We start from the raw sequence: 24204 nt of genomic DNA, 5'->3' as shown, positions 1-24204 counted from the left end.
TTTCACAACTTTTCATACATGGAAATTTGTTGCCTAATTTTTTATATTACTGTATGCACAGATAGTTTATTTTTACAAGAAGATCAAGCAAATTTAAATTCATTAAAATGACTGGAATGTTAATTTATTGACTAAAATATCATCAGAATTCAAGGAATTGAACCATTAAATAAATCAAGGTCCGCAGTATGAGAAATAACTGTTAATTCACTTCCTGTTACTATTGCAATCAGGGCATTCTGATTGGATAAGGGTCAGTTCAGTCGTCCATTTCTGAACGCTGAGCGTTGAAAATAACGTCTGGAACGAAATGCATCACATGAAGAAGAGAACAGAGCTCCTTTCATAGTCTACGTACGGCCGGGGAAGAAAAGGGCAAAGAAAAAGGCCTGTCTTGTGTTTGAAATCCTTCAGCACATGTCAACATGTACGTGAACTCTGACAGTTATGGAAGTCAGCTGTTCCGGGACGAAGGCTGTAATTCAAAACAGGAAACTCATCATCAGATATCTGCATTCTTTTCCACTCGCAGTCCCTTTTCTCCACGCGACCGCATCAAGCGATTCCCACACAAAATGATTCACGCGTCTGTCAGGAGAGCTTACGAAATACCAGGTTTTTTCCAGAATGCTTTGATGTCCAAGCCTATACTTTTCAATCCACTCAAGATGCAATGACTAAGAGCAGGTCATGAGTGTGTGTGCGCGCGTGTGTGTGTGTGTGCGCGTGCGTGTGCATACATGCACGGGTGTCCTTCTGTGTGTGTGCGCGTGTATTTATGCACACGTGTGCATGTACGTATGTGTGTGTCCATGTAACAAGCGTAGAGATGGAAGTCTGTAATATGTTTGTTCCCTGTATGTGTGGGTAGTGATTAAAACAGCATGCAGGAGGATGACAGTAGCTTTGGAAAAACCAGAATGTCAGAAGTCAGGAAGTAATCTGACCACCCTGGTTCACCCAATTTGGTTTCCCAATTTCTTCGACAGGTTAGACCAGTGCAGTTACTTGACACACAGTACATACCTCCAAAAACAGGAGCTCTCTCTCTCTCTCTCAGCTCAGCTGAGTTCACCTTGCTAGCATGACAATACCACTTATTGTACATTGGCAAAGCCTATGCTATAATAATAAACTAATTACCAGGAACATATAAACACATACATTTCCCTAATAACATAAATAAAGACACTGTTCTACACCTACAGAGTACAGAGCATGTCACAGTAGCCATGTACTACAAAGGGTATATACGCTTATGTGTTATTCACAATCCCTCACATAATGCCAAGTGGAACCATACTTGGCTGCCAAAGACACACGTTCCCTCTTCAGGGTAATTAGGGCATATCTTTTATATTTTCACATTTAGTCCTGAAGAGCAGGTCCGTTCTTGAATATGACAAAGTCAGCTCAACCTGTCCCACCCGGGCAGCCAGAGTCTGCTGGTCTCAGTGCCCAAGTCCAAACCGAACATTTTTTGGAAGGGCTTCTTCTCCGGGTTTATTTTGTGGAATTTCAGTGCCTTTTAAGTGGGAATATATTTAAGAACTTCCACAATTTGGTCATAATCAATAATCAGAAATCCCGCATTTGGCTATGCTGCCAATTCAAATATAGCAATTTTCCCAAATTCAAGGGCTCATAAAAACTGCTCAGTAGACTACAGCTTGATATCCATGACAATTAATGCTGTCCCAAGATTAGTCCTTTAACCTTCAATTCAAACATCCCTTTTCAGCAGAATGTAGATTCAGACCCAGGATCAATTTAAGACAGGCAAAAACAAAATAATTAAAAAATGAAAACACCTTAATTCTTGAGTCAGAATTGTGTTATCTGAGAACTTCTGGGGTCTGTTAAAAAAAATGTTATATATTTTTTTTAACCCAGTCATGCTACGCTTGATATTAGCCAGATTATGGCCTTAGCACATCCTTTACCATTTTCCTCAGGACTCAGAGGGTTTCTTTTAAAATTCACAATTTTAAACCTCACTGCTGGAGAGACATTCAACTCCAATATCACACCGGCTTTTTGTGAAGCCCTCTCAGGTTTAGCGGTGTGTGGAGAGAACCTGTGTGGGGGACCTTTAATTGCGTTTTTCATTCAAGTCCCCCCCCAGCTTGAGATCGCTACGACAATGACTCTCTCTCCGTTGTACGGTTTCCTGGCTTGGGCACAGTCGCTGCGATAAGAGTTCCTAAAAGACTTTAAAAATAGACGAGACAGTACATCGTTCCCTCTCCCTCTGCCCTCCCCCCTCCCATCTCAGTTTTAGAAGGCGGCGGGTAACTACCTTAACGGCTAACTTTAAGGTGGCAACATCCTCATTTTCTTTCTTATTTCTGTTTTTTTTTTGGGTTATCAGTCCTCTCAATCTAATGCTATTGACTGCAATTACGTAACTTCTCTGTTGCGGCCACCGCAGCTACCTCGTAGACAGATAGGACGGCATGTTGCCATTTTGTTTCTATGCATCTGTCCCCACGATAATACGCCCTTCCTGTTGCTAAACTGTCTGCATATCCTTTTCACATTCATCTAGCTTATCAGCGGACACTCGGGACCAGATTTTGCAAGCATTGAGAGGACTAAAATACATGCGAAGCGGCCATCTCGCTCAATAATTCAGTACATTAACGCACAGGGAATGTAAATGAAGGGGGAGCTGAATTGGCGGATTGCAAAAAAAAAATGCATTCGCATTTTTGGGAGTTCTGATTCCATATAGAAAAAACAGTGAGGAGACTAAGATCGATAAATGTGAACTAACTCACGCACACTATTTGGCCACAGTGGCATAAAAAGTAGAGGAATCGCATCTGTTCTTTACTGCCTGGGTACAGGTTTTAACTTCAGATCACACTCAAAAAAACACCATTAGGATATATGTGGTGAGAATTGTACACACATAGGCTACATTTTACATAAACATGCCCATATATTCAACAAACAGATGCGGATACAATCATACACGCAAAGTACATACACAACAAATATGCATGTACACACACACACACAAACACACGTACACACACACAAACACACGTACACACACACACACACACACACACACACACTGCAGGCACACAATCTTTGCTCTCAGGATGCACGTGATCGTTACTTATATCACACAGATAATGCGTCACGCACGTACACGGCGCTACTCGTCAAAGAAAGCGCGTATTCTGGAACCGCAGTAATAACATCCCGGTGTCACTGGTTTGTTTACATGATTTTAAAGAGCTCTTTCTGTTTGAAAGTGCTCCCACCACAGGTATCCCACAATCCCCCAGACCACAGTCCCACAGCCCGGCAACTCTCCTACACAACCCCAGCCCCACACTGAACCATAGGAGCAGACATTTTGTGGCATTTGGGTGGAGGGCTCACAATGGCAAAAGTCCCACCCAGGATGGGTCAAACCCACCGCCGGCAGATAAATGGCTAGGGTCTCAGACTGTGGTCTCAAACTCCATTCGTGGAGGACCACAGTCCGGTTCTCTGATTTCATTTCAATCCACAGCCCATTTAGGCCTTGGAAACAAGGTTTGCTGACTCTTCAGCGAATCTGTGGCTTAAATGAAGCACTTAATTGCAGTTACACATTTAAAACCAACAGACAGATCAGCCCAACCAGGAATTGAGTTTGAGATCCCTAGTCTAGGAGTAGCCGTAGAGTTAAATCGTAGGCCTTCTCAGAGGCCAAGCTGGGAACCTCTATTGCATGCGTAAAGTCCAAGCTGTGTTCACAGTAAGAATGAGGATGATACACATCAACACACATACACATCACAGAGAAAGCCAAGCAGGAGGGAATGCATAAGCTACCAGAAAAACTGAAGACTCCCTTATAATGCACGTGTGTGTACTTTGTGCATGTTTGTATATCTTTAACATATTTTCATATGCACTTGTAAAGATAAAACAGGGGAGCAACTACTTTGTGCTTGACGCTAATGGCGTTTCTCAGCATGCACTGCCTCGTGGTCAAGTCTTGAGGCGATACAGTTTTAGCCATGTTTTTGCTAAATCAATCTTGTGCAAGACAGGATCTCTATTAATAGCACGGGGCTGGCCGCATTCAGCTCAGCTCAATCTCGCTCGCATTCTCTCTTTCCCCTCTTTTACTCCCTCCATTTCACGGCCTTTCTCGCTCGCTCTCTCGCGTTCCCTCTCTCCTTCCCCTCTCTCTTCTTCACGTGCCCCCTCCCTCCTCATCCGTCCCCCCCCCACCCCCCCCACCCCCCATGGGAGGACTGGAGAAATCCGCAGCTGTCGGAGACGTTGGGGTCCGCCGCTTCCGAAGCAGCTGGAGGGCCCGTCCGCCCGCGCGGGTCCCGCGCGTGTGCGCCGTGCATCTGTCCGCGTATTTACAGGCTCGTTTTGGCGCACACTCGCGCCTCTGCGTGCTTTCGCCGTGCGTTCTTCTCAGCGCCTGTGTAGAGCGCGACCAAACATGCACGACATGCGCGCGTGTGCGCAAACGCGCAGGTGCGCGTGTGTGAGTGCACACGCGTGGGTCGCGTGAGAGAGTCTATGTTCAGAGCCTGACTGGTCTACACTGAGTTTCTTTTGTCCAACCCACTGACTGAGTAGGTGCTATGAAAAGTGATACAGATGTTTAAAGGAAGCCCATTTGTAAACTGGTAACTGTAAAAAGTAGTAGTAATAATAGTAGTAGTGGAGCTACTCAGTGGCCAACAATATAGGATTGTGGTTGTACTGGGCAGCTTCCAGGTGTGAATGTGTATGAGTGTGAAGCAGGGCGTTCCTGGGTAAATATAGGTTAAATAAAAAAATAAATTAAAAAAATGAATAGATGCAGGCCTCAGCTGTTTAAAGGTATGTAGGAAAGCTGAAAATCTGAATTTTAACCACATACAAAGTATGATTACAGAGCCAAATCAAGAAAAGATATATCTTTACATATTTTTGCACATATATATATAGTATGTGGACACCCCTTCTAATTAGTGGTTTCTGCTATTTCAGCCACCCATTGCAAACAGGTGCATAAAATCAAACATACGGCCCTGCGATCTCCATTGACAAACATTGGTAGTCAAATGGGTTGTAATAAAGAGCTCAATAACTTTCAACATAGCACTATCATAGGATGACATCTTTCCAACAAGTCAGAGTGTCAAATCTCTGCCCTGCTAGATATAAGTGCTGTTATCGTGGAGTGGAAACATATAGGAGCAACAACAGCTCAGCCGTGAAGCAATAAGCCACACAAGCTCACAGAACAGGACCGCCAAGTGCTGAATCTGTCCTCGGTTGCAATACTCACTACAGAGTTCCAAACTACATCTGGAAACAACGTTGGCACAAGAATTGCTCCTCAAAAGCTTCATGAATTGGGTTTTCATGGCCAAGCAGCCATAAACAAGCCTAAGATCACCATGCACAATTCCAGGCATCAGTTGGAGTGGTGTAAAGCACACCGGCACCGGACTCTGAAGCAATGGAAACACGTTCTCTGGAGTGATGAATCACGCTTCACTATCTGGCAGTCTGATGCACGAATCTGGGTTTGATGGAATGCGTAGTGCCAACGGTACTGGCGGAATAAAGGTCAGGGGCTGTTTTACATGGTTTGAGCTTGTGCCCTTTAATACCACAGCATACAATGACATTCTAGAGAATCGTGCGCTTTCAACATCGCGGCAACAGTTTTGGGCAGGCCCTTTCCTGTTTCAGCCTGACAATGGCCTCCTGCACAAAGCAAGGTCCATAAAGAAATGGTTTGCTGAGTGTGATGGAGAAGAACGTGACTGTCCTGCACAAAGCCCTGACCTCTGCCCCATCAAACACCTTTGTGACGAATTGGAATGCCGACTGCGAGCCAGGCCTTATGCCCAACATCGGTGCCCAACCTCACTAATGCTTTTGTGGCTGAATGGGATGGAATGAAATGAATCCACGCAGCCATGTTCCAAAATCTACTGAAAAGCCTTCCCATATTATATATATATATATATATATATATATATATATATATATATATACTGGCATACTGTATATGCAGCATTGTTTGAAAGAAATCTAACTACAGGCTTATAAATCAATTCCTAGATTACAACAGGTGTTTTTTGAGGGCATGGAATAAATGCATTATGGGAGATTGTAGTTTCAGTCTAACAGTTTAAGCTTAACAGGAAGCGGCAGAGACAAATGTCTAATTGTTCATTTTAACATTTTGAAAAAATATTCACATCTACAAGATATATGTACATACCATTCCATTCATACAACAATAATATCAAAGGACAGCATTGATTTTTTTAAATTAATATCAATAAAATTCAGTCATAGAAATCTCTGACAGAGCACATGTACAACCAAAGTAGCCTACACCCAAGTATGTTTACAACTTATAAACACTATAATAACTGGCAGTGGCTGGGAACAAAAGTATTCATGATCTACTTCTGGTTTTAATTCCCTTCAACATAATGCTGGTATTTAGAGGCCACCACAGAGAGTCACCCGATGGGTCTGCTTAACCATGAAGGTGATGTTTCCTCTTTACTCCGCTGCTTTAGTGGACCCTCTGTTTCAGTACCTCTGAGCAGACATCAACTTACTGGAGGTCTATTTAGTGGTAGAGGGCATAGTTGTGGCCCCTTTGTGGCACATGTATATCAAGATCTCCCAGTTAAATCTCCCAGCCTACAGGTACTTAAAGCCCTGATCACGCGGAATGCATTTTTCTAAATGAAAACACAAGGCACATCCCTGGAAAAACCTCAAGGAGAAGCATAACCTTGAGAGTGACGTACACACTTTTTGTTGGTGACATAATCAAAGAGATTGGTTCCTTCCAAGCTCAGTCGCTATGTGGCTAATAAGCTAGCTACACAGTCTGTGAAAACAGCCAGTATTAACAAGTGAACTTAGCACTTACATTGGTAGAACGATACAGTAACATTTATTCAAACAGTGTGTTTATAAACGGTATCACTTTGAGCACTAAGGCTGTCAGTTGAGCCCCCTGCAGTTTCTATAGCCTAATGCACAAATGAATAAAGCACTTTATCATGGATGTAATTTGCCACAACTCGGCATTTATTAATCACAATAATAGGGAAATGATTGTTTATAGGAAATCCCTGTTTATTTCTTAACACAAAAACTATTCAAACAGCTAATACCTGTAGCCTAAAACAACAAATTATTTTGTTTAGTTTGTTTAACTTGTTTCATCATCCAATTTTATCAAAATCTTCAGAACAGAAAGGAAACATAACCTGCCATGGGAACTTTATTCAGCCTAAATTGTTATCTGACCAGATCTGTTGAACGAAGTGAAAAAAGAGACTGGCTCGCTAGGCTAGCTGACCAGTAACGTGTCCATGGAGCTGAAAGTTTCACCGGAGGTTATTGGCAAGGAAAACCAGACGATCCACTTGCTCTGGGTCCAAGGCAGAACGTTTTTTGTTGACAGAGGAAGTAACGTTAGCACAGGAAATGAACTTTGCGTGCATGAACATGATTCGCCGCATGAAATTAAAGCCTGTATATTCTTCATGTTAATTACAAAACGCAGAATCCAAAACTAATATTCAAATGCTCAAACTTAGGTTCGAACTTAAAAAAAAAAACAATTTTGAATAGTTTTCGAACTTCGAATATTTTTTGACAGCCCTATTGAGCACAAACCGTTACTTACGAAATAAAATGACAAATCTGTCATAACCATTTGATGAGAACAATACAGCACTCAAGGCCATGCTGTATCGTAAATACAGTCATGGCTACAGAGAGTCGCCAGCACTCCACTCCACGTAATGCCCAACTACTCCCCTGTAGCCGTCACTGCATTCATGATACAGCACTGCCTCCTGCGCCATATTGCTTGGTTATCTTTGACTGGAGATGTCATAGTCTTCATCAGGATAGGACTGTTTCATCACAGGATAAAGGTGATCACTCAGAATAACTTTGTATTGATTTGCAATGACTCTTCCCTCTAAGGGGACAAGTTGACCCAAACCATGCCAGGAAAATGCGGCCCACAGTATAACACGGACCCCCTCACTGTAGGGGTCAAGCATTCAGGCCTGCACCGTTCTCTTGGTGTATACCACACATGCACTTTCCAAAATATAGTGAAGGACGACTCATCTGACTATATCACATTTCCACATCTCTGTAGATTAGTGCCTATGGTTTTTGCACCACTGAATTTTCAAATGTGCATTAGTCTTTGTAATCAGGGGTTTATGCACTGCAACCCTACTATAAAATCCCTCTCTATGTAGTTGTCAATGGACTGTTCTTGCTGACAGTCTGATCTTGCATTGACATTCTCAGTCACCTGAAGAAGATTCAATTCTCTGTTTTTCCTTACATATCCCATTAATGCACGAGTATCACGGTCATCAAATGTGCGCCTTCGACCATAATTTCTGACCCTTTTACCTTATGTCCTTCCCATAGATCTAAATGCAGATATCACGTTATTCACTGCTCCTACTAAAACACTAGCCAGTTGGGCAGTCTTTGTGACTGAAGCTCCTGCCATCCATGCCCCAATAATGAACCCTCTTTCAAAGTCACTTAGATCTTTTACTCTTGATATCTTGATCCAAAATCGAGGTCAACTGCTCAGCATTTTTATGAATGCCACAGAGCATGATAGGATGTTAATTGGTTAACTGTATCATGCAGTACACCTGTTGGCACCATCTGAATTCTTTATGTTTCTCCACTCAGGTTTTTCCTTTAGCACCGATCTGTATATATATAAATATATTTTAAATATATTTATATATCTGTATATATATATATACACACAAATGTGCATACTAAAAGCATCATTGTGTCTATTGCACTGTAACGGCTAAGGCAAAACAAGGCCTGTGTCAAAGATTCTCAGGTTTTGTTAGAGTTGGTCGTGTATTAAGTTTTAATAAACCAGTGATAAAATGTTAACGTGTTGCGACTTAACTCTGAGTCATCCTCTCAGAACTTTTGCAATGTGTTTTAGACCCTCTCTCTCCTCTTACTCACTCAGCTGAATTCTCTGCATAGATGTATGTAATTATCCACTAAAAACGTTCTGAGAAAAAAAAAAAACAGATTGGCAGGACCTGCTGTAAATTGCTTTTATTAACAAAGCCGGCTGTACACAGCAAAATGTCCAGTGTTCATTCAACTCTTACAGAGTACATATGGTCCTGCTCTTTCTAGGACCATGTGTACTCTGTTAGAGTTGAATTAACACTGGGCATTTTACTGGGTAAAGTACGTTTATCTACAAAGCCTGCAGTAAAATACTTTAATCAAAAAGGCCTGTTGTAGTTTTATTTACAAAATCTGTTGTAAATACTTTTACATACAAACCCTAATTTTAGAATGGGTGCTACAATGTTTCTTTACAAAAACTGCTGTAATACATTTGCATCAACATAGCCTGTAGTAAAGAGCTTTAATTTTCAAACCCTCTCTTATTTTTACTTACAAGTTATGTCAAGTAATTTTTTAGAAACCCCTATTGCAAAGTCTTGTTTTTTTTACAAGTTTTTAGCACAGGGCACCTGTTCTCACTGTCTGATTCTGGATCAGTATAAGGCACCTATCGTCAAAGTGCTTCCTGGCTGTCAATCTGATCCTGGATCAGCACAGGGCAAAAAAGATATAAAAACAACATACAGGGCACTGTGAATTACTGAAGAAGTGCTGTCTTTTGTTTCTTGACACTGTGTACATCGTCTTACCATTTATTTGAAACACGAGCGTGCGCACGCATACGCTCAAACATATGCACACGAGCACTCGCCCGCACACATGCCTGTGGTGTGTTGGGTTTCTCCAAAGGCACGGGAGAGGTCAGGTGACCTGCTCTCAAACAGGGAACAGGACATGTGATCTTCAGCACGCTTCACTCCAGAACAATCTCCCTATTGTTGAGTCTTTATTTTCTCAAGTCCTACTAAATTTGGGTATTTTTCAAACAGTCATTCAGTTTCATATCACTTGTTTTTAGATCAGACGCTGAGAGAGAATGGGAGTGACAGGAACAAGTTTCGTACGGAGGTCCTCCGAGAGTAAAGATCATGTTACTTTTGGTTAGTTTGTGGTGTACAAAGAGCCACTTCACAGTGGGGAGTGATACAGTTGCTCCTATGAGAATACTGACAGGAAATACACAATACCTCCGGCCCCTACTAAGAGACCCTATCATAACAAATATGTCCATCCTGTAACATGGCTAACACCCACCACTATACCATAGATAGATAATAGATAAATAATTCCCTCTTGTAACTGGGCTGACACCCCACCCTTATATGATAGATAAGTCCCTCATGTTGTGGGGCACGTCTCCTGTAACGTGACACCCACCACTTTATCAGAAATAAGTCCTCTGTTCAATTTATGACACTCCACAACCATATCATAGATAAGTCCCTTCTGTAACATGGTTAACACCTCACCACAATATAAGAAATAAGTCCCTCCTGTGACAGCACTAAACCTCTACCACTATATAAACTTTACCTCTTTATAACAGGTAAGTCCCTCCAATAACATGGCTAAAACCTCACCACGGTATAACAGATAAGCTCCTCCAGTAATATAACTGACCCGCCAGCACCATCATAACTACGTTTCTTCTGTTCAATGAATGACACCGCACCACTACACAAATCTGGAAAGACAAATGGTGGCATAGTCTCACACGTAATCAAAAGTCTCGAAGCTTCAAAAACCGAACGCTGAGGTCAGAACTACATGAGGTTGAAGAGGGGTTCAGGTGTTGACGTGTCAGGTGAACCGTCCTTAAGGAAAATAAGCACTTAAGGGCGACTCGTATGATGCTTCAATACCTGAACCCCCCCCCCCTCGCCTCACGGCCGATGCCCAAGTGCATCCTTTCATCCGTCGGCCCGCTGAGGCACTCCTGAAGCACGCCCAATTCAGCATCCTGACACTCACCCGGGCAATAACAGGGCTGAGGTCTGTTACCCTGGAGGGATGCGAGTAGCCACACCAAAAATAAACTGAAATGAAATATCCTCAAAAATGTGTTGCACCGATAAAAAGGTAGCCTATGTATTTGAAATACATTGGAAAATGCATTGAATTTTAGGAGTTTTAGAAAATATATTTTACGCGCACACAAAATGTATCGAATTATATTGTATTATTAGAATGTTATATTACAATACTATATTACAATAATAACACAATGTATGTCATAAATCATTTCAACAATATGTTAAATAAATATTTTGGGCAATACATTTTCTGAAATAATGTGTAATATATACAGACACACACACACATATATACACACATATGTTAACGAACTGCAGATGTAATTATTTTTTGGTGAGAGACAGCTCAGACAGAATCGGCTCATACAAACGATCAAATCAGAAACAGCAACACTCCAACAGAGACAAACAAAACACACAAGACCTTCTTCTTCTGATATCATGATCACAGTAGCAATAGAATGCGTCTAAGAGGATTTAACTTCCCCACAAAATAAATCAGACGAGCATGTATTTGCACTCCGAGTCAAATTGCCAAAGAACACTCCAACTCTAAAGCTAAGGAAACAGACAAGGTGCTTTGTCTAAAATGGGAACTTCATCAGTGATGCAATTTGTTAACAGCCCATCCAATGAAAATACTACTCACAACTGAATGTGCTGATGGTGACAGATTAATTGCATTGTACTGTAAGTTCCAGAATTGGCCTCCATTCTGACATCCTCTTGGGCATAGCAAAAGACATGGTTCCTACTGTTATAATCATATTTTGAATAGCCAGAGAGTACTAAGAGAATACTAAGTACACATTTGCATTCCTATATTTTTATATTTAGATTATGTAGCATTTCAACATGACAACACCTTTTTTTCAGCCTTGTAAAGAACAAAAAACAACAGAGAACATGTGACAAATTAAACACAATCGACAAATTAATCAAAGTTTAAAACAAAAATAAGTTATTGCATTTTACCAGTGTTTGCTTTTACAATGACATAAACAGAAATTAATTAACCACCAAATATGCAAGAGGTAACAATTCAGCAAGCACATGCCAAATTCTTAAAAAGCAATTTTAAGTATGTTTGGGGACTTTTAATATTTTATACTTTATTCTATCCACTTTAAAGCCTATATCAAATTTAATCATCCATGTTTTATTCATAATAAAATAAACAGGGCTCATTCATTTAAAAAATGTTACAATAAAATTATATGCTGGGTTCTTCTCCTGCCTAATTATTTAAATTGAACTTCTACATTTAAGGCTATCAAGACCTCCAAGGTCAGATATTCTTCTACAGTACGCCAGTGTTTTCCAAAAGCTGCGAATACTCCTTGGCTGAATTGTAAACGAAACACCCTGCAATAGAATAACAGACTGCCAGTATTTTATACGCATTATCTGCAGGACCATCGGCGCTTGCTTTCAGAACAGTGATAGCTCTTTGCCCCCGAAAAGATGCGTAAACCACACAGCAGCAATACTTAAAACTGCCATCATTAAGATATAATATGCACACGAATGTGAACGCACACGAGTGAGTAGCCCACTTTTCTCGTATTAAGACGACTGTTTTCCTGTTTCTGGCAGTGACAACACAACCATAACGCGGGAAATGAACGCGACCTACCTGCCGCTCCCGAAACACTTCCCTCCCGTTCGTCACTTTCTACAATATGACATGAAGCCGTGATTCCATCTGAAAGGAGAGAGAACTTGTCAAGCGGAGCAGTACTTTAATGGCTGGAGTCAACTTTTCAGCTTCAGGGAGCGTGTAAAAAGCAAAGGAAACTGTGTTCAGCCAATCACACGTGATTTAAACGAGTTTAGCGTGCTTAATTCATTCACTACGAATTATCAACATCCCAAAACTTTCCAAGCCGGGAGCAAACACGCACTTGAGGAACAAGTATTGATCATTTTGCCTAAACGACTCTACAGACCTGTTCTATCTCCGTGCACCCAGCGCAGTTCCCGTTCTTCCTGAAACGTATCTTGGCCGTGTATTGTAAATTGTTGTATCACTGCGAGAAAACCTGTTCTCCCTTCTAATGTTTAGACATTTTATTCAGCATTATCGCCTGATGAAGTCGCACTGTACTGTAGGAGTCGCTCTGCAAATAATAGCTTGCCTTGTGTACTCTATCAGATGTTTTCTTTATGGGTAGTGACACGATATTCCAAGATAAGACGCAGATAAAGTTGGAATGAAACTTTTTTGTGCACTTAGTAAAAAAAATGACACTATTGTAATTTCAATTTCTTAATAGTAGGCAAAATATCCTCTTCAGTGTTTCCTGGTTATATGTTGTCGCCGGTTATTTCTCATTCATTTCAGCTTCATTCCGTTAGATTCTCCATCACTTGTCATTTGAAAAATTGTTTCGTCCAATGTCGTTTGAAAAAAACGAAGAAGCAATGTCCGGGCGATAGCACCAGAGGTGTAGAAAAGATTCGGCAACAATACAAGAGAGGTGCAGGCAAGTTGGTTTGTAGTCCAACCCCGGAGGTAGACGAAAATAGAAAACTAGGCGGGTACCACCAAAAATAGCCGCGACATTACACGACACTACTCCCTCTCTCTCTCGCTCTCTCTTTACAACGGGGCCTTCTATTGGTGAACTATACAGCCAATCCGACACTATAGCACGTTTTCTTTCACAAACTTTTTTATTTCAGATGTAAAGAAACTCCAGTCTTCTGGCTCCACCTGCTGAACAGATAATACAGGTCTAGCCATTGTCCACGTGGCTAAAGCGGATGGAGACAGAGGCCCATTTATGTTCACGGAGGTTGTGGATGGCGGAATTGATTGCCTCTTCCACGTTACAACTACACCTAAGTCAATTGCACATTATGATTTATTAATAGATAAATAAAGTCCAGTATTATCCCATTTTAGCCATGGCATTAAACTGTAAAATAAGACCTTAAAAACAATGTATTGTAAACTGTTTCCCATCAGTTGGGCACCTTCACGGAGACCCAAGTCATTTATGAGCCTTCTGTTTGCTCCTGACAAATTCTTTGTAAAATGCACAATATGAAGACATTCTGATTGATTGATCTTATAATAATTTTTTCTGGTTTACTTGCCTGTCTTGCCATTCTTATTGCTGAAAACTGTACAGATGGAAAGGTTGAAAGTCAACACAAGACATTTTCAATAAGTAACACAATCTGAAATCAGAATTCAGACAGTCCTTCGAGTAGTTCTTTACCAGTCAGATGACAAACTTCTCTATAATTATGAGTACAAACAGACATAACATGACATGAGACAGTTACTTGAATATAGTCATCTAGAGGTCATCAAAAAAGTCAGCAAACAATGCTACGGGATAAGGAACACATTTTGTTAACCAGGTTTTACACTGCAGTTGCAATTGGCTAAACTGGAGCTACATATAACACCTTTGATTGGCTTTAAGAGAAATAGAGTAGTCTTGATTGGCCAGAACAGACAATGCACAGACCTCTGATGTAACCATGTCATTTAGAGACAGATTCCATTAGGTCCCTCTTTATTCCATCAAGACTGTATGATCTTTTTAATATATCATTATTTCAAGCTTGCTCTAAAATGGCTGCTCTTCCACTGCCAGTCTAACACAAGTTTAAGTTAGGGTTGGAATTCAGTTTAAATACTAAGTTGGAGCCAGAGCATATAGCTCCCAAAGAGCAGGATCTAAGAATTGCTATAATACGATAATGTTTTAATAACACAGGTGTACATGGCACCTTACGGGAAGTTGGATAAATTAACTTATCTTTGCAATCAAATTTAGTGATGTATTTATGAAACACACAACCAATGATCTTTCAAAACTGCATGGAATTTAGTGCCATTGAAACAGAATTAAATTACATTATCTTTCATTCCATTCCAAGATGCTATATTTGGCTTATATGTCTATCGTGTCAGATATCTGCCTTGTTCTGTTTGTGCGTGTGTGTGAGTGAGTGTGTGCACATGTGTTTGTGTAGCTACTGTATACTGTACACCACACCCTCTCTCTGGTATTCATCCTTAACTCTCATTCTGCATTTCTCTGGTTTTCCTTCTCTATTTCTCACCCTCTCTCTTTGCCTCTTTCTCCATCTCAGTTTCCCTCTCCTTTCCCACCCCCCAGGACATCTGTTCTGGGGTGACTGCTGTTGCCTCCGTAGCTGGCTGCATTCTTCGCATTCCCCACTGGCTTCCTGAGTGAGGGATACCAGCGGCCCGCACCCCCCACACCCTCACACAGTCAGATCCTTCTCTCCTCCCCTGACGTCTATCCCTTACTCTAGCCCACACCCCAGATTTCCCAGACCCTAACACCCCTCCTGTATCTCTCTCTCTCAATTCCTCTCTTTTTTCTTCTTTTACCTTCTATCCTTCATTCTCTCACATGTAGCAGGCCTGTCAAAACAATGCACCACGCAATAGCGTATTAGCATAGAACACTTTCAAATCCGTCTGACATAAATTCAAATCTATCTGATAATATTTCAATTGTATATGAAACTATTTTGTGAAGATTACAATGGTAGATTTTATGGTCATTTTTTATGAGATAATAAACTAAAGTCAATATTAGCAAATATAACATACATCTTTGTATTGACAAATCTTCAAAACAACCAAGAAAAATACAGATGCAAGCAAAATGTTTCATCAATAGCAATTCAGGGGATGTGATGATTACTATGGACAGTGAAAAACATTATTTCTTTCCATTTCCCAACAGAGAATTTTGGTTTAATCACATGTGTTTCTGTACCAACTTTATAAGTTCTTGCATCACAAGATATTTGCGGTACATAGCGTTGGAAAAGAATAGGAATTTAAAAAATGACAAAAATAAACATATTAGGTTTCTTCATGATGCTGACGGGTTGGTAAAAATATTTTGTAATCTTATGGGAGTCAGAGCAGTAAAAAAAACTATGAAATATGGATTTATGAGTACACCAAGAGCCCGAGCTTCAAATCCACTCCTCTCTTTTGTTTTCTTTTCAGTACTCTATCATTTATGTCTCCTTCTCTCTCACACCCCATTCATTATGTTTTTATTTAGTGAAAATGGTCATTTTTCAAGGATGATGAACGGGCTCCTAGTCCGTATCAGTTACTATTGAACTGAAGCTTTGCTAATTGAAGCCTGCCTGATTCAAATTGTAAGGGAGATTGTTATTTGTTTTTGCTTTGAGGTTTTATAGACAAGGACAAAGACCATCATAAAAAATAGGGGGGCTTGGATTTTTTCTTGAGGTGTTCTGGGCCGCATATGAACAAATTTAAAATTGTGTTTCAGATGTTGTTTTTTTTATTCTAGATTTTTCTTTTCTTCTATTAATAATATGTTATTATATGTTGTTATTTTATGTATGGTATATGATGTTTACGATAGCTGAAATTATACTAATAATTTTAAATAGTGCTCTCTAAATCCCTTGGTTGCTGGGTAGGATTGTGCAAGTCATATGTAGCTGTGCATGTATGGTTTTATCTGTCTTCTGTGAGATCTTAAACAAGGGGTGTAACTGAGATTCATAGAAATAAATTGCCAAACTAGACCTAAATTTTGCCTTTAACTCCCGTGGAGTGTATTTTCGTGACATAAAATATTTCCCAAATAGAATTTTGTGATATGTATTGTCATTTACCTTGGTCTTGTATGTTCGGAGAGGTAAGGTGGTCTACTCTTGGTCTACATCAATTCATTCATTCATTCATTCATTCATTCTTTTGTTTCCAGTGCATTATTTTATGAGAACCCCATTTTCAGATTAAAATTGTATTTTTGTTTATCCTTTATTGAAGTTCAGATTACTCAACCAGAGTTAGGCTCTCTCTCAGGCATACTGCACACTGAAGCACTGCAGAGTCAGACAAACTAGCATCAAGGGTGGCATCTCTCTCAAACACATTCTCTCTCCTCTCACTTTCTAACCTTGGTCATGCAATTAGTTTTGCATAACAGCAAGCAGAATTGTAATTAAGCCAGTCTATGCTGGAAATAATTGGGAAAACAAGGAACAGAAATAGACAGTCAAAATAACTTCTCATATAGTGACATGAAGTGAATGCGATATTTCAGTACTCTGATAATGACTGTGTGAGTTTTTAACTGTAAAACATGTTTAACACAGCAGTGAAACCACAATGAAAACAAGAGCAATAAAGTGAATACACACTACAAGCCCTGACTGCATAAGACCAAACAAATACACAGGCTGGAAAAATTACAACAAAATGAAAAACTGCATTACCCTGAGTTAGTTGTTGGAGTCCATTCAGAGTCATTTTTCACAAGCAGACTCTGTAGAGAGCAGTTTCATGCAGGTTTTATAACATGGTATTATGCCATTTGGTACAGACGATTAACATGGTCTAATGTGGTTTAATGCAATTTTTAACATTTATTAATGCAGTTGTAACTTTGTCTAATTAAATGCAGTTATTCATAGTTGATTAATATGGATTGGTACATGACAGTTTAATGCAATGTGAGTATCAGCCAATAGTGTTGATCACTTTCAACTTCACCTACAAAGCAGCACACTTGCACACAATCAGAAGTTTACAAAGATTTTTTTTAAATCATTGTAAACTGCTGATTGTGTGCAAATGTTATTATTATTTTTATTATTATTATTATTATTATTATTCCACTTCTGCAAACATATCCCTTCCCCATCACATCCAGATCCAGAAACAACAGCTCTTCCATCACAACCCTTTCTGTAATGCCTCACCCTTCTGTGTCCACAATCGGGGTGGAAACCATCCCAAGCACCTCATCAATTTCCTGTCCGCAAGATTACAGCTGGAGCCCTCATATGTGGCACTCATTTCAGCATTGTAAAACACAGCGTACGCTCAAGCAATATTTCATTCCCTATTTTTTTTTTAACTCAGCTGACAGCCTTCCCAAGGGCAAACAATAGCACCTGAAAAAACACTTCACCGTTGTTAAACTCAGTTAAACTCTGTGAGCGTGATTCAATCAATATACTCATCAACGTCTCTGGAAGTCTCTGGAATGACTGGCTTTCCAAACCTAAACATTCCTCTGTAATTAATGATGTAGCAGTATTTCACAAAAGTACACAGTGTACACGCCATGACAACCACAGCAGACAAATACCATCAAAAATCCATCAAAGTACAGATTTGGCATTTATTTTTATAGTACAGTGTTGTATTCAATGCATGTGATAATGCTACTTTGCCATTAGAGGGAGACAGTCTCTCGATCTACTTCAACGCTCACTGTTTCATGACAGTCAAAGGTACAAAGAGGGCACTTAACAATGGCTTAAGGTCTTCAAGCATCGTGAAGTGTGCACGTGCTATCGTCAGCTTGACCGATGAACACGTTTTCCACTGGGACAGGCAGAGGCAGTCTACATAAGGACGAAAGGGCCGAGAGTAGGGAGAGAGGTGGGTGGAGATGAGGGAGAGGGATGCAAAGGAGGTTGAGAGTTCCGCTCCCTGACTGGCTATGTATTCAACAGAGTATTTGCGTCAGCCTTTTATTATGTGTGCATAAGACAGTGGAAATACTGGAATGATTTGTGACTTGAACCTGCATCTAATCAATCAGCTGGCAGTAATCCCCTACAAGCTTATTTTTTTATTTTTTACTTCCACTCTGTTATAAAAGGCTTACATCCATGTGCCATTAAACCGAGGTGCTATCCACCTGAAACTAAACACACTGCACTGTTCTCTGCCCAAAACTGAACGCTTACAGGACTCCTCAGCTTTCAACGAAAAACGAATCACATATATTCTACAGCTTTCCACCTGAAACGAATCACGTATCACATTTTACAGCTTTAAACAGAAGCCAGTCGCGTCACAGTCTACTGCTGTAAATCTGAAACGAATCACATTCCACAGCTTTCCACCTGAAGAACTCATTGTCAAAATGTTATATTGTTTGCATTGAGTTGCACTATTTTTTCAGAGCTGGTGACATTGTTTGGAGTTCTTTTACCGGTTGTGCACATTTTGTAAATCAAACATCACTCATGTGTAAAAGAGGGGTGTCTACTGTTATTCAATCTGTCGATGCTCATGTTTAGAGGAGCTGGTGCTCATTCCACCGGAAAAATCAATCTGCCCATTCTAGATAATACTATGTCAAACTGTGGATTCTTTCTAGATTTCTTTCTTGACTGTGGGGTATCACCACTGAAATGACTGCTGCTTTAACTTACTACACCATGGAAGTAATAGCTATGAAGGCCTCATTTGACATCTACGGTGTCAGACACACACACACAAACACATATAGTAAAGTGTGTTTGATTTATGTCACAGTACTTTATATTCATTTTATTGAATAATATTAATATTCTTTAAGGTTGGTTCATGGAGCAAGCTGAAATCTGAAACCGACATTGATAATTCCTGAAGTCTTGTCCACATCAGCTTTTTTTTTTTTCCATTTGCTTCAGGCAAGTCTCTACAGCGTTGACAGTTCAGACAGTTCATATTTGGCTGACAAGGCTTCAGCCCTGGCCTTCAGGCTAGCGATATTTCATGTTGCAATAACCAATTAGAAGGCTTGTTATCGTCATTTTTGTCACCTCTAACCTGAAAACTAAAACACGGGACAGCTCTCCTTATATATTGTGGCCAGGAGAGAAAATGCAAAGCAATATATAACGTGGCTGCCTCATAAACATATCTCATCACAGCGCCAGGGACAGGGCCTTAAATGCAGTATGTGTCAGAGACAGGAGAACACAACGGGATCGCACTACAGGTCAAAACAAATGGTATAGTGCCCCAGTGCATGCATAATGTGCGTGGAGGTGATATCTAAACTCTGTCTGTCAATCTGTCTGTCTGCCTGTCTGTCCAAGGAAGGGGTAACAAGCAGAATATCAAGGAGAGATGCAGGGGAAATAAAGAGAGGCAGAGAAAGAACAAGTGATGTACCTACAGACAGAAAATGAGATTCAGAGATGGACAGGCCCTACTCTACCTGCTCCACACATGATATGGACCAGCCACCCCCCAACTCACCTCCCTCTCAACCCACCACAGAACATTTTATGGCCCCCTCCCTTATGCCAAACAATATACAGTACTGCCATACAGTAACTCTTCAAAACATTCTAGCCAAAAAAAATCCCTGTTCTCCTCTCATCCCCCCATTCTGAGATTGTTTGTCTTCCCCACAGACAGTGCCTCCGATGCAGACTGGCTGATACACAAGCTGCCCCCCCCCAGCCCCCAAGAGACTCTGGAACTCCGAAACCAAAAAAAAATAAGGAAAAAACAGACATTATTTCCTATCCTGACAACCACTCATAATGCGCCACCGCAATGTTTTCCGAAATATTCTCTGGGCGAATCAAGACTGCCCACAGTAAGTTTGTGAGAACTCTATAGCCCACTGTACAGATGGAAATATTAGCACAAGCTGCCAAAAATACACAGAAAAGGCTATTAGACGTGAGAGGCTGGGGCCGCCAAAGAGTTAGGTGCACCACAGTCTGTCACTGAAGGAGCAGAAAATATCTAGCAGAGCTCAGAGCCCCTTGAGAGCGAAGCACCGGTGCACCTTGCTGGCTCTCTCCTCGGGAGGCTAAAGAATGGCGGTTTGCGCGAATGTCACCTCTCCCCCCTGCTCGCAGCCTCGCTCTGGAGAAACAGATGAACAAGCGGGTCTTACCGGCTCGTGGCGTGAACATCCAGCTCGAGGAGCTCAGAGTCTCTCCATGACCGCGCCACCCCCCGAGGGCGGTTCAGGCATCGGCTCCGTTTCGACGGGGGGGCACCGGGAGAGTGTCAGGGGTCAGAGCGAATGGCATAAAGTCGAAGGGAAAGGGACTGAGAGAGAGAGATAGAGAGAGAGAGAGAGAGAGAGTGAGTGTGTGAATGAGAGAAAGAGAAAAAGCTAAACACTCAGATTGCCCCAATATCTCACACTGGCAGTCTAATTCCACAGTCCTTCCTTGCACTTCTGTCAGTGGAGCCCCACAAGTGAGACGAGAAAAGAGAGAAAAAAAGATTGAGAGAGAGAGAGACAGAGAGAGAGAGAGAGAGAGAGAGAGAGAGAGAGAAGGGGGGGAGGGACTGTCTCTGAAGAGGCCGGAGGCAGACTTAGACAATGGCAGGAAGCCCTATATCAGGACGTTGAGCACAAAAATAAAAACACTAAAACTGCACAGTAAAAATAAGGACACAGAGAATGTCTAGCGTGCAATAAGTCTGCCCCAAATTAAAATTCCCCCTCGCCATGAAGCATATCGGCAGAAATGTCTGCTCCTTCATGTGGGTCTTGAAACAGGGTGCCAATTTGATAACATGCGGTGGAGCTCTATGGTCCACCAAAACTGAGCCTCAATCTCGAAATAACATCTATCGTAATTCTTAAAAGTCTTTAAAGAGGCAGCAATATTTCCACTGAAGTGTAATTGTGTCGACTGGTTGTGAAGGCATGTGTTTCAGTCTGTGCAGTTCACAGCACATAGTTCCACACAGTTTGTGACTCTTTTGTAAGGTCTATATTTCTGCAGCAATCTGAAGAGTACATTCCCTGCCCACTGAGTGGACACCCACTGTGCTAAAACCACCATATGCTAAATGACTGGATCCCTGGTGTTGCTGTGCTTAATCTACTGGATCTATCCACTAAATCCACCTGATCCCTGTTACTTCTGTACCAGATCCACTGGATCCCTGGGGCAACTGCACCAACGATGGCTTGCCCAGGTGGTTTTAAGATGGAATCCACCAGAGACCTAGAAAGAAAGTAGTAAAATATTCTGGTGTAATAATTCTGCCAGAATAAATTTGCAGCCTGGTGATACAATCAGGTGACAAATGGTGAGTGGTGAGTATTCTGGCACAATAGGCAAGCATTCTTACACAATAGGCAACACCAATATGGGTACGACCCATTGGTGGTGGTTGAGGTGAATTTCCCTTCTCTGTAAATTACTTTGATATCTTGAGGTGTAAGGCACTACACAATTTCAGCCCAACTGTCCTAAAGGGACAATAAAGTATGGCATGATGTTGGCTATGAGAAGTCATTGTGGCACAGCATGTAGTGTGATCACTGGGCTGAGTTAGTTATCTAATAAAAGACAATCATGCAAGTCAGCCACCTGGGATTTCATTCATTTTTCTGGAGTGGAATTAAACAAAAGAGCAAACCAAGATTGGTCTCGCACAAAAAAGTACCTTTAAAAAAAAAAGCTTGTTCAGGAAAGCCAAGAAACACACATAATGGCTCTTTTCCCACAAGGCACAGTGGACTCTGTCAAAGAACACGAGAGGAATATTTGTCTTCCAAGGACAGTGTTAATGATCTCACCTATGTTGAAAATGCATGGGAGGAGGTTTCTTGACCTAAATATTTGTACTTGCTTTTTGCATTTTTTATTACATCAAACTGAACTGATGAGCTTGGAAGCTTCAGTCTGTGGTAGCATGCAGGTTGTACCTCACAGTATGACTTTACCCACTTTTGACTTACAAACCAGTAAAGTCACTTTTTCTCGATTGACAGCCGAGGTTTCAGGAGTCCATCGTACCCTTAATAATGGGCGTGGTCTATAAGAGGCTCCAGCGCGGGACATGAGTGTGATTGGCCGACAGTCTCAGGTTGAGTCGCAGGAGGACACTCTGCCTCTCTCCGCACTGTAAAACAACAGGGCCACGGCATGTCAGCTTATCCTCCTCTCCGCATTCCACTAGCCTTCATCGCTCATCCGATATGTCCTTACAACCGGCAAACTTCCTGACCCGAAGCGCAGGAACCCACAGGCAAATAAATCCACGGTAATACTAACAATGCTTCAAATATCTCCGATATTTCGCCGATTATTTTTCTACAATATTTTGCTCGGAACATAACCCGAAACTCCCCTGTCGGTCCGTGTACACAAACCCTCGGCAACGCAAGTGTACGCAAGAACGAACGGTGGAGCCAGAACCCTGGACGGCCTTGGTGTCTTGTGTGGTCTTTGACGGCAGGTTCCGTTCGAGGAGGAGGATCGCGTGATCGGATGTCTCGACCGAAACATCATCCGTTAGAAAAACACGGCGGTGACAAAGGAGGCAGAAACACAAGGGCTCCCTGTCCAGCGGGACAGACGCTTCGTTAGGCCTCGGTTCTAAACGCTCGCAGACCGATTCTGATTGGCCAGCTTGCCCGCCTGGGAGCAAATCGCAAAATCCCTGGATTTGCTGGTTTAAATGTTAAATGCTATTGTCATAATTAACCTCACAGGGCTTAGTATTCGTTTTCATCCTTGATAAATAATGATTTCACTGAACTCCAGACCAAAAATGATATAATGACATACAGGTTCAGTAGTGCATTGGGTATGCAGTGCTGTTCTTTGTTGCTGAAGATTAGCCAATTGGATGCAAATATGAACAAATAAGCCAAAACGAAATTGAAATCATTTCCAGCTCATTGAAAAAAGTTGAATTATCAGGGATTACAATCTTCCAAGGCACAAATATACATAACAATAATATTGAATTGCAAACACACAGTAAGACTCTCAGTGTTCATTTTAGACCCACCGAAGACACAAGAAACTATGTTTGTAAAAGGGAAGGTTCTCAGGTGAGTGGATAGCACAGAATGCTACAGTGTGTAGCTAAATAGTTGCTGGTCAAACATGCAGTGCAAGGTTTGCATGAACATTACCTATAATATTCAGTGCTGGGCTTCCTGCAACACCGCTGGCAAAAAGCATGTTATGGCTTTCACACAGAATTACCACACGATCAAAGCACAGACCTGTCATGGAAGCCTCGTTGGCACCCCCTTCAGGTCTGCATGATAACGAGTCCAGATAAATGCGCAAGTAATTTAAGCAGGTTTGCCAGTTGCCAAATATTCACTAAGCCACTTATTTAAAATGGAACACATCTGACTGCTGTTAAAAAGAGCAACAATTGGATGCACATTTTTTTTTATTCCATTCAGTTGGTTTCACAGTGGAATTTGCAAAAAAAAAAAAAAACTTTACATCCATTCCAGAATTTTTTATTTATTTATTTTTTTTAACATGGCCCAAGGCAAGAAAAGAACTGGAATGCACAAAAAAAAAAAAAAAGAAAGAAACCGAAGCTGTTCATGTGGCGATCTAAAAGGGGCAAGGCCGTGTTTTCTCCCGCAAGAGCGGAATCTCAGAAGAAACCTCGACTGCC

At 41.2% G+C, this 24204-nt stretch overlaps 1 protein-coding gene across 3 annotated transcripts in view; it reads right to left on the bottom strand.

The window, feature by feature from the left end:
- Positions 1 to 21030, bottom strand: part of LOC135237138 (histone deacetylase 7-like) — a 55903-nt gene extending 34873 nt beyond the window's left edge. The window contains exons 1-2 of one of the 3 annotated variants that reach the window (XM_064303922.1): positions 20702 to 21030; positions 12652 to 12720 (exon numbers count right to left, since the gene is read on the bottom strand). In XM_064303922.1, the coding sequence (XP_064159992.1) occupies positions 12652 to 12720; positions 20702 to 20720 (88 nt within the window). In that variant the 5' untranslated portion in view covers positions 20721 to 21030. Of the gene's footprint in view, positions 1 to 12651; positions 12721 to 12964; positions 13600 to 20701 lie in introns of those variants that run through there. The other 2 variants (XM_064303924.1, XM_064303923.1) reach the window with 2 other exon arrangements.
- Positions 21031 to 24204: the final 3174 nt, after the last annotated feature.

Source organism: Anguilla rostrata, chromosome 13, assembly GCF_018555375.3.
Source record: "Anguilla rostrata isolate EN2019 chromosome 13, ASM1855537v3, whole genome shotgun sequence".
NCBI classification, from domain to species: Eukaryota; Metazoa; Chordata; class Actinopteri; order Anguilliformes; family Anguillidae; genus Anguilla; species Anguilla rostrata.
The sequence above is the reverse complement of the archived record's forward strand: the minus strand, read 5'-3'. Positions and strand labels throughout refer to the sequence as shown.